This window comes from Alnus glutinosa, chromosome 1 (genome assembly GCF_958979055.1).
Source record: "Alnus glutinosa chromosome 1, dhAlnGlut1.1, whole genome shotgun sequence".
Classification (NCBI taxonomy): Eukaryota; Viridiplantae; Streptophyta; class Magnoliopsida; order Fagales; family Betulaceae; genus Alnus; species Alnus glutinosa.
The window spans coordinates 21,599,492-21,615,079 of NC_084886.1; the positions used below are offsets into that span (position 1 = coordinate 21,599,492).

General features: G+C 36.6%; 1 protein-coding gene across 1 annotated transcript; it reads left to right on the top strand.

Annotated features, from left to right (window-relative positions):
* The first annotated feature begins 13,897 nt into the window (after nucleotides 1-13,897).
* On the top strand, nucleotides 13,898-15,356 carry LOC133876880 (MLP-like protein 31). Its single transcript, XM_062315121.1, has 2 exons — nucleotides 13,898-14,187; nucleotides 15,091-15,356. Exons 1-2 carry the CDS (start codon nucleotides 14,001-14,003, stop codon nucleotides 15,354-15,356), a joined length of 453 nt encoding a protein of 150 aa, XP_062171105.1. The 5' UTR covers nucleotides 13,898-14,000.
* The last annotated feature ends 232 nt before the right edge of the window (nucleotides 15,357-15,588 follow it).

The following is a 15,588-nucleotide window of genomic DNA, read 5'->3' on the forward strand; positions in this document are numbered from 1 at the left end:
GGGACATATTTTGCTGAGGAAGAATCTTCAACTTTACTTTTCCTCAGAGCATCCTGTTTAATCCAAGGCCTGTGGGATTTCAACAAATAACAATTTGGCTTAATATGACCAGTTTTCCCACAATTATGACAAGTAGGAACAAACTTCCTCGTGTTCCTGATTCCTTGGACTCTGGCATCACATGATTAGTTAAGCAAGAATTATCTAAACAAGCTGTATCTTCTATCACAGGCACAATATCTAACTCAGAATCAGAAGCATGTGAAGTAGAAGTACTTAAATCATCAACAGTTAAATCAAGCTTGTTAGAAACATCTGAGTGAATACAAAGCATACTCTTAAAATTATCACTACAGAATTTTGCCAATTTATTCTCAAGTGTATCAATAATATTAAGCAACATGGTATTCTAAGATTTCAAAGAGTCAATCAAAGCATGTGATTCAGATAACTGGTCAATCAAAGACTCTTTTTCTTACTTCACCTTTTTGAGCTCTTTTGAAGAAACAATTTTATCAATTTTAGCAAAAACTTTAGAGAGCTCAATATCATGATTTTCTTCAGATAACTGAGAGAAATCCATGATAAAAGGTGTAATCAAAAAATAGAACTCACAAAGAGATGAGGATCACACTCAGGAAATAAATCCTTACAACGAAGTGTGCCTGCTCTGATACCAATTGAAAAATTGAAATGACTTCTAATTTAAACAACAAGTGTGTGTGCACAAAGTGTCAACAAAAATAAGCATAGCGGAAAGTAAATGACACAGAGATTTTTGTTGACGAAGTGGAAACTCAGTTAAGAGAAAAACCACTCCGGGGCAACCAAACCCAGGAATTCCATTATTCAGAAGACATAGCTAGATACAAGATAGTAACACTCACATGTACCGATGCAGTGGTCGTACCTTGATCTCCGACGTGTAACCCAACACGAACGCTACCCAACCAGGTTCACCTACCTGAAGGGGTCTTCAATGGAACTCCTTATTTTAGAGCCAACCTATAAGATAGACTTCAGTTGTAGCACAGCAACAGCACACTTTTAGCACGGCTTCAAGGGGATTGAAGACTTCTCTAAGCTCTAATGGAATTCACACCGAACTCTTGCAATTCTCAGTGCCCAGGGGCCTCTATTTATAGACTAGGGGCTCAAATAAGCATCAGGTAAAATATACCTAGGCACATCCGGACAGTGGAATGGGTCGTCCAGACGGACAACTATGCGACAAGATTTTCCAAAAAATTAACGGAGAAATCTTTCCTGTTTAAGGACGTCGTTCAGACGAGATGACACATCGTCCAGACGGTTGCACGTCCGCTGCAAGTAATTTCCTTATAAGGCTCTAGAGCGTCCGGACCATGGGGGATGAGCGGCCGGACGGCTATTCTTCAACAGGCAATTTCCATATCGGTAATGCGCACGTCCGGACCATGATAGGCAGTTGTCCGGAAGGTTGAAAGTCGACAATTTCCTTCTTTAATGCACACGCGTCCGGACGGGATACCACATCGTTTGGACAGTTGACTGATCTTCCCTTTCTTGGAACTTGGAAAGAAATCAGAAGCTGATCGAGTACTGGGAGGCGTCCGGACATGCCGCTGAAACGTCCGGACGGTTGCAAACTAGCACAGAAACTTCTCGATACAGTATGGGGTCCGGACAAAATGAACACTTCGTCCGGACGAATGATGCTGGTCTGTCTAGCGTCCGGACGGGATGACACGTCGTCCGGACGGATGGAACAGTGGACAGATGGGCGTCCGGACGGGATGGGTCGATCGTCCGGACGGTTGATAGGGAACTTGCATTCTTCTGACTTGCAGACTCTGAATAGTGGAATCCCTGTTTACAACATCTTTACACTTAAGTGATTTTGTCCAAACACAGAATGAGGCCAAAATACTAACAGGTGTCACTACCTAGTACAGAAGGAATTCATTCCTATCATTGATCATGAGGCTTTGAAGTACATCAATGGCAAACACAAGCAGAGTAAACGACACGCCAAGTGGGTGGCGTATTTACAGGAGTTCACCTTTATACTAAGGCACCAAGCAGGAAGTCTAAACCATGTCGCAGATGCCTTGAGTCGTCGTACGTTGCTCCTCACCACCATGAGTACTAGAGTTGCAGGGTTTGACACTTTTACTAATATGTTTACAGACGACCCTTCCTTTGGGAAGATAATTTAGGAGGTAACAAATGGTCATCATTTTGATTTATTTTGCATAATGGCTATTTGTTTCGTGGGTTACAGTTATGCATTCCAGATTGTTCACTCAGGCAGTAGATTATTAGTGAACTCCATAATGAGGGTCACTTCGAGCACGATAAAACGTTGGCTCTTATCTCTTCTGATTACTAGTGGCCCAAGTTGACAAGTGATGTGGCTCACTTTGTGGAGCATTGTTATGTGTGTTAGAAGTCCAAGGGAGTTGTCACCAATGCAGGCCGGTACACCCCATTACTAGTTCCTGAAGCGCCTTGGCTCGATGTCAGCATGGACTTTGTGTTGGGCTTGCCCCGTACCCAACGAGCTTGTGATTCCATTTTAGTTGTGGTTGACAGGTTTTCCAAGATGGCCCATTTTGTAGTTTGCACGAAGACTATGGATGCTGCTCGGATCGCCCATCTTTATTTCAGGAAAATTGTGCGTCTCTATGGTGTTCTTCTATCCATTACTTCCGATCGAGATACCAAATTTATCAGTAATTTTTGGAGAAGCCTATGGGAAAAATTGGGGACGAAGTTGAATTTTAGCAGTGCCTACCACCCCCAGACGGATGGTCAAACAGAAGTGGTGAATCGGAGTTTGGGCAACCTTTTGCGGTGTTCGGTAGGGACTAAACCAAAGCAATGGGATTTAGCCCTACCTCAAGTAGAATTTTCCTACAACAGATCAAAAAGCAGGACCACAGGAATGAGCCTGTTCGAGATTGTCTATGGTCAGAATCCATCCAGAGTACTAGACTTAGCTCCTATCCCACGTGTAGGCCGTTTAAATCCTAAGGCAGATGAGCTGACCGAACATCTTCGAGGGATCCATGAGCACATTAAACTGGCCATTCAGGAGAGCAATGACAGGTACAAGGCTCGGGTGGACCGCCATCGTTGTCAAGTACTTTTTGATGTTGGTGATTTGTTTGGGCAGTCTTAACTCGTGATTGGTTCCCTATTGGCGAGTATAATAAGCTTAAGGAGCGGAAAGTCGGACCTTGTGAGATATTGCAGAAGATTAATCACAACGCCTACAGGTTGCGTCTCCCCAGTCATCTAAAGACATCTGATGTCTTTAATGTAAAGCACTTGAGTCCTTGTTTTGCTAATTCCGATGACATTGTTATGAACTTGAGGACGAGTTCTTTCCAACCCTAGATGACTGATGCAGGGGACCTGAGTCAGACGATGCTGAGTTGTCAGATTGTACATTGATGGTGCAGGATTACCTGGAGCAAGCAGATCAGCGCAAGATTGGCAAGGAATCGTGATGTAGCATAATTTGGGCAATTTTCGAGTGCGCTGTAGTATTCTGGCTATAACTTTGGCCCCAAGTATCCGATTCGCGTATATGTCCACAATTCGGAAAGCTCTCTTTGGTGCGCCTCGTTTTGAGCCCAAAATCCACTATTTTCCATTCCAAAACCCTATTTTTCGATTTTTTTTTTCCTTTTATGGTAACTTTTCGTTTATCGATTATGAGGTGATTCTGAGCCTGATTTGGGCCAGATTTTTGGCAGCCGACTTATTTTATTATATATATTTCGTTTTAATAATATTATTAGGGTTTGGCTCTTTTTGGTAAAGTTCAGCTATAATAGCTCGGCTTGTGGGTGTTTTTCAGCAGACAATTTTGATTAATAATATTTTTTTCTCAAAGTTTCTCTCTGTGTTTGGGATTATTATTCTGTTTTATTCCTTGCAAACCGCCCGTTGAATAGCCTGCAGAATAATCGCTATTCTGTCCGGCGTCAATTTTTGACCTTAGTATATAATCTATGTGGGCTATGAGGCTACGTGATGCCGGACAGAATAGTGTTTATTCTGCAGGCTATTCAATAGGCAGTTCGCAAGAAAGAAAACAGAATAATTATCCCCAAAACACAAAGACAAACTCTAAGAAAATATCATATTAACATATTAAAACGAAAATATCATAATAACCATATTAAAACGAAATATAGAATAAAATAAGTTGGCAGCCAAAAATCTGGCCCAAATCGGACTCAGAATCACCTCCTAAACAATAAACGAAAAGTTACCATAAAAGGAAAAAAATCTAAAATTATGGTTTTGGAAAGGAAAAGAGCGGATTTCAGGCTCGAAACAAGGTGCACTGAGCATAGTTCCATGGCCATGACGTGCGCGCCGAAGAGCACTTTCTGAATTGGATACACGTAGCCAAAGTTATGGCCAAAATACTGCAACGCACTTGGAAATTGCCCCAATTAGGCTAGATCACAATTTCTTACCAATCTTGTGCTGATTTGCCTGCTTCAGGTAATTCAGCGCCAACAATGTGCAATCTGATAGCTCAGCGTCATTTGACTCGGATTCCCCTGCATCACTATGACAAAGGGGATCGTCGGGATCCAAGGCATTGTTAGGAGGAGAGACGATCAAGGACTTGATATGGCTGATTTTGTGATCAATGATAGCATGTTCCTAGGCGATGGAACGACCAAGTAGTTAGCTTGTGGTTCTCTTTTCTTTTCTTTAATTAGTTGACCTTAGGCTTAAGCCTAATGGTATTTTGTAATATGTCATGAGTCGTTTTGGTTATTTTATTTTTCATCGCGGTGGTGGTAGCTTTGGTTTGACAGTATTTAATACTACTTCATTCTCGGAATTTCTTTATGATTTACTTGAATTTTTAATTGCCAATACGTTTATCATGCATACATGCAATTTAAAGACTATATGCTCATAAAGGTTTTTAAATAAATTTTTATTTCACGTAAGGGGAAAAACAAGGATTTTTAATTAATTCAACTTAAATTTTAAGTACGAAATTTATAAGGAAGTAGGAAAGTAATATACCAAAAAAATTACTTTTATTTATTCGACAATTGCACTATAAATTAACACCCATAGTTTTATTAACATTAAAAGAATTTCAGTAAATGCTATAAATCAAATTTCCCCAAAAACAACTTTGATATTTTCCCCATTCTCCAAATTCCAAACCTTCGTCATCCTACTCGAACATTTGATACCTTCCTTAGTCGGAAGTCCAAGTTTCATCTCTGATGTAAGTCACTCCCAAGAAGCGATGGCCATTCTGCATTTCGAGAAGTGATCGCTAGATCCTCAATCCAATGGTCCATTCTCGAGTGGTGCTCATCTGAGTAGCGATCTCTAAGACATACCTAAGAAGCATTATTCAACAGCTTCATATTCCGAGAGCTCAATCAAGAGGCGATGGCCAAGTGCAAGCGATCCCGAAAGGGGATCGAGACAAAGAAGCAGATAGAACATGAATAGATGGCGCATTAATGTTGCATCAAGGGCGAATATTCTGAAAGGAGAATCCGAAACAATTAAGACTTTATTTCCTTCTAGGATTGTAATTATTTAGTTTTCTTAGTAGGATTAGGTTTACTTCTTTTACTAGGTTTAAGTTTACTTCTTCTACTAGGTGTAGGTTTACTTTCTCTGCAAGTATTGTTTAGTATAAATATCAAAAGTAATAGCATGTAATAGTTAACCATTTAATTATTATCAAATCTGAAAATTTTCTTAAATACTCTGCAGAGTTTATTATTCCTTTAAGCCTTAGGGCTTGTTTTATCTTTTGGTCAGAAGAAGCATACACTTTTGATTGTTGTCACCAAGTCCTACTACGTCAGTTGGTATGCAATTGCCTCTTGATTGAGCTCTCAAATAACTCTTTTGAAGTACGTATTTTCGATCACTACTTGGATGGCGATCACTTCTTGGGAGCGTCATACATCAGTCTCGAACAATCGAGTTGGCTTTTACCCGAACATTCGAAGTTAACCCTAAACGAACATTCAAAGTATAGCCTGGACGTTCCACATGACTTTATACAGAACGTTCGACAAACCCTGTAGTACATTTGATCATGCCTGAAAAGCACTTTAACTTGTTAGTCACATCAGCCATTCTTATCCATTCCAGCAGATCCAAAACCAAGAGAAAAGAAGAGTCGTGAGAGAGAAAAAGTGGCATTTGATGTAGTTCCATCCTTCGTAAGGTCACCATTGAACCACATAAAAGTAGTATACTAACCTTTGTGTTTATCAAGCATTTTGTAAGTCTTAGCATGCCATGTTAGGTTTATAATTTATCATGCATGGGGTAATTAGACTTTTCAAAAATTTATAAACTTGTTCATGTTTTATCACTTTGTTATTGTTTAATTCATTTTTATAAACTTATTAGGAGATTTAGTTAAGTTAGAATGTGAACTAACTAGAAGTTTTGAGTTATTTATGCATTATACCAGTCATCGAACATTCCCTTGCATATGACCGAAAGTCCGATCCTTGTTAACTAACCAATCAACCTCGATACTGAACGTTCAATGGAAGTCGAAATCTTCATTATTAGGGTTTTATTATCGTTTAGGGTTTCACATGCTTGATTTGGTTTTCTAATGTCAGTATCTAATAATAGATTATGTTTCGTATGACGACCCATTTTTTTTTTCAATGGATCGTCACAGTAGTGTGAGTACACGCCATGAACCAAACATCATGCACTAAAGGAGTCTCATAACATGAGCTTATCATAATAGAGAATACACATAGAAGAGGAAATACCTGTAATGATTTTTGCCTTAGAATTGACCTAAGAAATATATCAAATAAACTAACCAAAGCTTCTATATCATTACTCAACATTAATACATCTCAATTTACTTTCATAATGTACAAGTTACTACCACATAATGAGAGATTGACTTAGATAAAGTCAAGGCCTCACGAGACAACAACTCGACGGAATCCCTTCAATGACCTCTAAGTTCATGAGCGATCTATGACTCACGACTCACAAACTTGCAACCAAAACAACATCTATGCAATCGTGGAACCCCATGATAACATAAGCGGAATAATGAGTCCACGGTCTTAGCAGTATAAAAACTAAGTTTTCGCATTGAGCCGTCTATTCTTTCTTTCTACCATGCGTTTACAATAACAAATACATTTGGTATAATTCTTCATTTTAAAATATTTTGTAGCTGATGAGGTAAACGTATGCATTTCATAAACACGTGAAATCCTACTACATAGCTGTTAATATATGTGTATGTTCCAATTTCCCCTTTTAAAGCATACACATATATACTGATAAGCGTCGAATATTGCACATTCAAGCCCCTTAACTTATATATCTCAATTCCTTAGCAGTGTTATTTGTTTGATTTTAAGGTTAAATATATTTTAACCCCCCAAACTACCACTCTTTCTCCGGATGGCCCCCCAAACTACCAATGCTTAGATTCTGGCCCCCCAAACTACCACTTTCTGATTTTTTGGCCCCATCCGTCTATTTATGCCGTTAATTCTAACAGAAATTGGTCAAAAACCCAAAAATACCCCTCCCTTAATCGTGGGAATTTCAAAGTGTAAGAGGGGTATTTTCGGGTTTCTGTTTAAAATTGACGGCATAAATGGACGGATGGGGCCAAAAAATCTGAAAGTGGTAGTTTGGGGGGCCAAAATCTAAGCATTGGTAGTTTAGGGGGCCATCCGGAGAAAGGGTGGTAGTTTGAGGGGCTAAAATATATTTAACCCTTGATTTTATGTTATTTTATTGTTTTCAGATTTTAAATAAAGATGCAATTAATTCCATTAATTTTGGGCTTAAAGCACACTTTGAGAAGACCTAGAAGATATGTTTAAGCTTAACCAATCATAATAGAAGACCTATATGATGTGGTTAAGTTTAATCAAATCAAATGAAGGATTAAATCGAAATTTCTCCACTAAGAGTCAAAATCGGATTGGGTTCAAATTTGGATTCTGCACATGTCTCAGTGTTTTAATCATAACTTTTCAGATATTGGATTGCAATGAAATTGGTGGCTTTGGAAAGCTAATAAAAACTGCAACAAATACGTAAGAAATAGCTTTTCTCTAATTCGGACGTTTACTATACCAAAATTGCTCCACAATAAAAGACCGCAATTCTTGACGAATTTGGAATCCTTTTCCTAGTTGGATTGATGTTTCAATCTCATACTTGGACAAGAATACTCAAGAGATGATTTTTCTGGAATTTCAAGAGCTTCTAAGCCTCTCCTAGTCTTTATAAATAGACCCCTAAGCTTCAAGAGAAAGGGTGCTTGTGCTTGTGCTTGTGCTTGTGCTTGTGCTTAGCTTTAGACAGAAAATTCTTCTTGGAGTCTTGACAAGTTGAAGAGGAGAAGAACATGGCAGGAGGTCATCCCAAGTAACAATGGTTTAATTGTATTTTAATTTGGTATTTTCTATATGCATGATGTTGTATAACTGTGAAAATTGTTCTTAATATTTATATTCAATCATTATAAATTTCTTATCTTGTCTCAGAAAGTCTTTTATATTGATTAAACTCAATCCTTCATATTTTCTGTGATTATGTGAATGATTGTTATACAACGACTTTAATTATTATATGAACAATAGGGCCAGATAGATCATGCCTAGGAAAGACGGATTGTACTAGACCCTAGTTTATTGTAATTTAGGTAGACACTTCGTACCAACCGAAGATGGATTATACTTTTCCATTGATTGTGTGTATCCTATTAAAGATGTAGTTAATCCATACCTAGGGAAGACGGGTTGTACCGCATCTTAGTGGTTAGGTTGTACCGCATCTTGACTACTCAAGTGAGACGAGCCCTATATGACGCATAGTATGAATTTCTCTTCTTAATTTATGATTGACCATTGTTATGCGGTATATGGTAAAATCAATCCCCTATTCTTTATCTCATCCCTAATCTCTTTAAATTTATGTCTTTTACTTTTATGCATTTATTTTTAGAAAACAAAAAAATCAAACATCTTTTTAATTAAATTATATTTAATCTTGAAAAACTTGATAGTAATACCCCTGAAGTCCTTGAGGTTCGATACCCTCAATATAACCCTATCCTACAAGGATTCGTCCTATTGCGAGTGGTTATTTATTATTGATATATTTTGGTAAACAAAAGACCACATCATATACCCATCTACATTAGAAATATTTGTAGATCATATAACTTAGAGGTTTTCATATACAAGCACTCCACAACTTCGGAGAATACAAGCATATGTACACATCTAAGCATAAAACCAAAATCTATGGCCAACCAACCAAGGATAAGCGTTTTAAGGTACTGAAATATTGGTTTGATACTATTTTCACTCAAAAAGGAAACCCATCTTTAAGGTTTATACTATACATGCAAGAACCAAACATTCCCTTTATAAAAATGTCAACTTTATTATTTGTGAGATGGAAACAACTACTCGATCGTGTTTAAATACGAAAATTAAAACAATAATCATGCATGCATAAATACTTTTAAGAATGAGTTAGGCTTTCTTACCACAATATAGAAGTTTCTCCAAACAATAAAGGACCAAAGCCTCTAAGGCTTGATCTATGAAATGAGACGAAATGGGACCTAGGGTTTATCCTAGGTCCTTAAATAGGACACGAGGTTGTGCAAGAAGTTACAACTCTTTTAAAAATTTTCATGCAGACTATTATCGATCGTTCGATAGGAAAGATCAAATATCAAAAGGAAACTTTGTTTGTTCGAGATGAAAGGTCAAACGTTCGGGGTGGAAACCTCGATCGTTCTAGAGGAATGGTCGAACATTTGAGGTGGAAATCTCGATTTTTTGGGAGGAAATGTCGAATGTTCGAAAAAAAACACATCTTTATTTCGTGCAGCGGATGCGCTGCATTGTATGTGGTTAATACTAGCATTTTAATGAGTTCTAACATGCAACATCAGGTAGTTCCACTTTCTCAACGAGAAAAGTGCACTGTTGTAACTGAGTTGGAATGCCAAGCGAATCTTTTCTCGAAGCCTCTTGTTCATATCTCCTGTTCTAGGTTAATGGATGACAAAATCTTATTTACCAATGTAAGTGGATGTTCATCACTTTTGAGATGTAGGGGAAGAAGTGTCTCAAATGAGAGAAAGGTGTGATTTCTATCACTGAAAAATCTCACGGCTTTATGATGGAAGAATGATGTCATGACCGTAACTAAGGTTTTATCGTAATGTACTTCTTGACACTTGGCAACTTTTGGCAGGTAATTAACATCATGATGACATTCTAACGTTATTAGACAAAAGCTTTATGAGCATCATCATCATGACAGCTTTTTGATGTGGTTTTGACGATATCAAGCAATGGCCTTTCTTAGCTTTCATCGTCATGAAGGCCTTCTGATAAAACCACACAGATTCAGTTTAAGCACCTTCAGACACGTCAGAACGTCCTTACGACATCAAGAACAAAAACTATATAAACACCATCTTTTCATTCCAAACATTTGAGAGATGAAAAGATTTATAACTACAATTTTAAATACTGAATGAGGCAAATTTTTAAGACCTAACAAAAAACAAAATCTTTGCAGGTTGCAGATTAAGGTCTCGTTAAGTTTGTTGGATCACCCTTTTGGACTATGTCACCTTTCCTTTGTCGATATACTATTTGGCATGAGTAACACTTCTTACACACTTTGTACACAAAGTATGTGTCCAGTAGGATTTTTATATAAAATGCAACAAGTATTACTCATTTGTCATGCGTACGTTGATGCAATTTTGATGCAGGAGAAAATCAGACACAATATTTGAAGATTATTTATTGAATAAGATCAGCCCAAGAATGGAAAAGATCATACAAAATATTTGAAGAATATTTTTAGAATAATAAATTTTATTTTTTGTATTTCATTTTATTAGGGTTTTTGGGATTTTTCTATTTTTGGTAAAATTCTACTAAAGACCGAATTTTCAGCTATATTAGCCCGGCTTGTGGGCGTTTTCGAACAGTTGTTGATTATTGATAATTTTATCGAATTCAGAGTTTGTCTCTGTTTTTGGGGTAATTTTCTTGTTTTCTTCTTTGCAAACTAGTTGTTGATTAGCCTACATAATAATCGCTATTCTATCCGGTGTCAATTGGTATCAGAGCTTCAGCACTTCCTAAGACGAATTCTTCATCAGTTTCGATGGCTGGTGGTCATGGTCATGGTGGTCGTCGTGGGCAGGTTCCGAATGAGGAAGCTTCACACCGTGATCGTAACGTTCAGGATATTATGATTTCGGATTTGCAGAGGCAAGTTGCATAGTTAACCCAGCGCCTAGCGGCGCAGGAAGTCGGCAATCGTGAGATGGAGAACTCCGATTCCGATTCCACCTTCGACAACCCGTATCAGAATCCTGCTCCATATCGGGAACAGTGTGGTCGGGTTGAAGAAGAATTTGTTGATGAAGAGTTCCAAGAAGACGAGTTTGTTGATGAGGAGTTCATACATGGAGATGTTCATGATGATGTTGAACATGAAGATGTTGAAGATCCTTCACAAGGATTCGTATATTGGGATTCTCCACCAATTTATGTTATTGATATCAAGGATGAAGATCTTGTGAGAGATTCTTTGTCGTTTGATCAAGAGAAAAAATCTGTAATAGATTTAGATTGGGTCTCTCCAACAATTTATGATGACATTTATCCTTACGAAGAGGATTTATTAAATGAGGTAAGTTTTTTGGTTGATGCAATAAATTTTATTAAAGAAAATAATGATTACCATGTGATTGATGAAAGTCCACGTAACGAGGGATTTCAGTTGAGTAATGAGGAAATTAGTTATGTTGATTTCATTGGGATTGAAAGATTTCTATCAAATTTACCTAGTAATAAGTTGGATGTTGGTTTCGGCATGTTAACTGACGATTTTAATTTTTGTGGTCAAGAAAGAATTGATAATTCCTTGAAGACTTTTATGGAGCGTGAATTGGAGAAAATAAATAATAGACGTGAGAAGATTGATTTATTTCAATTTAGTGTGAGGCTAGTTGTTGTGATGGGTCGCATTATCTTCTGGTTTCAAGTTAGTTTGGTATTGAGAAATACGGGATGGAAAGAATTGATCGGCCATCTAAAAGATCGAGAAAAAGAAGATTTGAATTCGAGGACGAATTCTTTCCAACCCGGTGAGACTGATGCAGGAGAAAATCAGACACAATATTTGAAGATTATTTATTGAATAAGATCAGCCCAAGAATGGAAAAGATCATACAAAATATTTGAAGAATATTTTTAGAATAATATATTTCATGTGAAGAATCGTACAAAATATTTGAAGAATATTTTTAGAATAATATATTTTATTTTTTGTATTTCATTTTATTAGGGTTTTTGGGATTTTGCTATTTTTGGTAAAATTCTGCTAAAGACTGAATTTTCAGCTATATTAGCCCGGCTTGTGGGTGTTTTCAAACAGTTGTTGTTTATTGATAATTTTATCGAATTCAGAGTTTTCTCTTTGTTTTTGGGGTGAATATTCATGTTTTCTTCTTTGCAAATTACTTGTTAATTAGCCTGCAGAATAATCATTATTCTGTTCCAGCATCAAATTTAGATCGCTATTCCTAAATCTAGACTACTCTGGCATTGGATCCTATATGTTCCTCTTTCCCTACATAGGTGTTGACTTTAAACGAAATCCAAATTTATCCACAAACTCTTGCTTTTTTTTAAAAAAAAAAAAAAAAAGAAAAAAAAGAAATTGCAATCATTTGTTTGCTCAAATACAATTGAAGCGATACGAATCATTGTCAGCATGTGGCAATTATAAACGTTATATTTGTTGTCCAACTTTCTGTTACTAGGTCTTGTTAGTTTATTTGAGAGAATAAATAAAAGAAAAATAGGTTACAGTTTCCTTTTCAATGCAATAATGATCGATACTCATTGTTATTGATAAAGGTATGTTGGGATGCGGCAATAGATACTTCTAACAAAAAGATGGGTGTGGAAGCAAGTTACGAAAAAGAATGTGTTGGGATTATTGTGTTCCTCTAAACCATATATATAGTAACTCAACAGTAGCTCAAGCATATGTAACTTGAAAATTGTGAAGTTTAGTAGAAATTTGGGTCAACAAAATATCATAATTGAATTAGATACATTAGAGCTTGCTCATGCTTTGTGAAAATGGAGTCAATATGGGGCAACTAATCGATGATGCAAAGACAGTACACAATAATCTGTAATTATGGTGGGTGCGACGCATAAAAAGAAATGCAAACACACAGCTTATCATTTAGCGCGAGCGATAATCCAATAGTCTTTAGAGAATGTATAAATAAAAAATATTATCATATTTTTATTTCTGATATTGTAATTGATGATCGAGATATTGCTTTGCGTTTGCGTTTACTTATTCATTTTATGAAATTTTCCAAATCTATATATATAATATGGACAAGTGTGATGCGGCCGAGCATATTCATTGGAAAAATATTTTGGAGTGGATACAGGTTTTATTTGCTGATTATTGTAACAATAACATATAAGGACAAAGCCAATTATTGAACAAAAATCTTTTAGATTGTCGTTAATTGGTTTATAAATCTTTAACCAATAAAATCGATTATGGGTGACATTGGTAGGCATGAGCTGCAGTAGAAAACGTGCTAACATTTAATCTGACGAGATTTGAAAACATATTTACAATTATAAACCGACACCACAAATAATTATTTTGTCAGTAATGACTAAACAGGTAAGGTAGATCGGAAAATTCAACTAAACCCACGTGAAGATGTCCCAAGGAATGGGGCCATATAATCTGTATGAGCGCAGCAAGGGAGTGGTTGACAAGATATCTTTTTCTAATACTAAAAAACCATCTATTTAAGCCTGTTTGATCTTCTCCAACTCATGCTCATTGCCTCCTATAGTGTTTTGTCAGTATCTGCAACCAGTTGGGCTTGTAATACTAGCTAGCTAGCTTCAAAAATGACTCTGTTTGGTAAGGTGGAGGCTGATGTAGAAATTAAAGCTTCCGCTGAAAAGTTTCATGAGATTTTCAGAAGCAGGCCACACCACATATCCAATGTTTCTCCTGAAAAAATACAGGGCTGTGCTTTGCACGAAGGTGACTGGGGCATTGAGGGCTCTGTCATCTACTGGGATTATGTCCATGGTAAGCCCATTTCATATCACACATGACCATCTATTCCCATCTTCATTCTACCAATTTGCTTTACACATCGCTTGCAATCCGAATTGTAAATGTGTGAGATTTCATACCTGCCAAAATAAGTAGATGGGCGGTCCAAAATTTGCTTATACACATGAGTTTTATATTAGGTCTCTCATATTTACAGTAGAAATACGAATAATCTTTCGTGAACCAGCCACTTCATATACCAACATCTTTTTATATCATAGCACGAATCTTTCTTTAAGAAACCTCTTCCGTACATTTAAATTAAGTTTGAATTATATATAGTTTTATACACGCTGACCAATTTGTCTTATGTCTAAACAACTCACAAAAACATAACTATATGTATGGGTATTAGAAGCTAATGCAATAATTTTAGTCGATCTTCAATATAAGTAAATGATAAATTCAAACTAGTTCAAAATAAAATCTAAACAAAAAATAAAATAGAATTACATAAACACTCAAACTAGCTAGTTAAAGTTGATTTGCTTTTAATAATTAATTTTAAAAGAAAATTAATTTACTTTTTCTTTTCTTAATTTTCAAAACACACGCTAATGTTTCAAATTGGAAATTTTTTATTTATTTACAAAATCTTGTCACTACTCAAGTAATATATTTACAAAAGGTAGATGTGCGGCTTCCAATCTTGTGTTAGGATGAATTCTAAATTGATCTTCCATTCTCTCCTCCGAATCAAGTGGGAAAAACCCTCCCTTGTATTATATTTGTGCTTGAGCATGTTATATATACCCGTACTGTGGTGGGATCTAACATGCTCTAAATTACAAAACCTATTATATCTCTCGTTTTCTTGGAAACGGCATGGTGTTTTCAAAGCTTTAAGTGTTTCTTGTCGATCTTGTGAAACCATAGATGGGGAAGCAAAAGTTGCTAAGCAGAAAATTGTGGCAATAGATGACACAAAAAAGTCGATCACTTTCAAAGTGATTGAAGGGGATCTCCTGAAGGAATACAAGAACTTCGAAATCGTTGTTCAAGCTACTCCCAAGGGTGAGGGCAGCTTGGTGCATTTGACCATGGAATACGAAAAGCTGAAGGATGATATTCCAGAACCCAACACATTGCTTCAGTTTGGAATTGATCTCAGCAAAGACATTGATGCTCACCTTACCGCATAGACAAGAAGGCTATTTTGTGTCTTGTTAATTACTATGCATATATGTACTTCTACAATAAAAGATCGGGATCGGAGTGCCACTGCCCCTACCGTGTGCTTTAATCTATCATGCAAGTCTGTGTGTGTAAGTGAATGTTATTCTATCATGTAAGTCTGTATTTGATCCATACATTTACTCTTTATGGGTCAATATCTTTACTGCATTTGGGGCTTTTGTAATATGTTTTACAGAC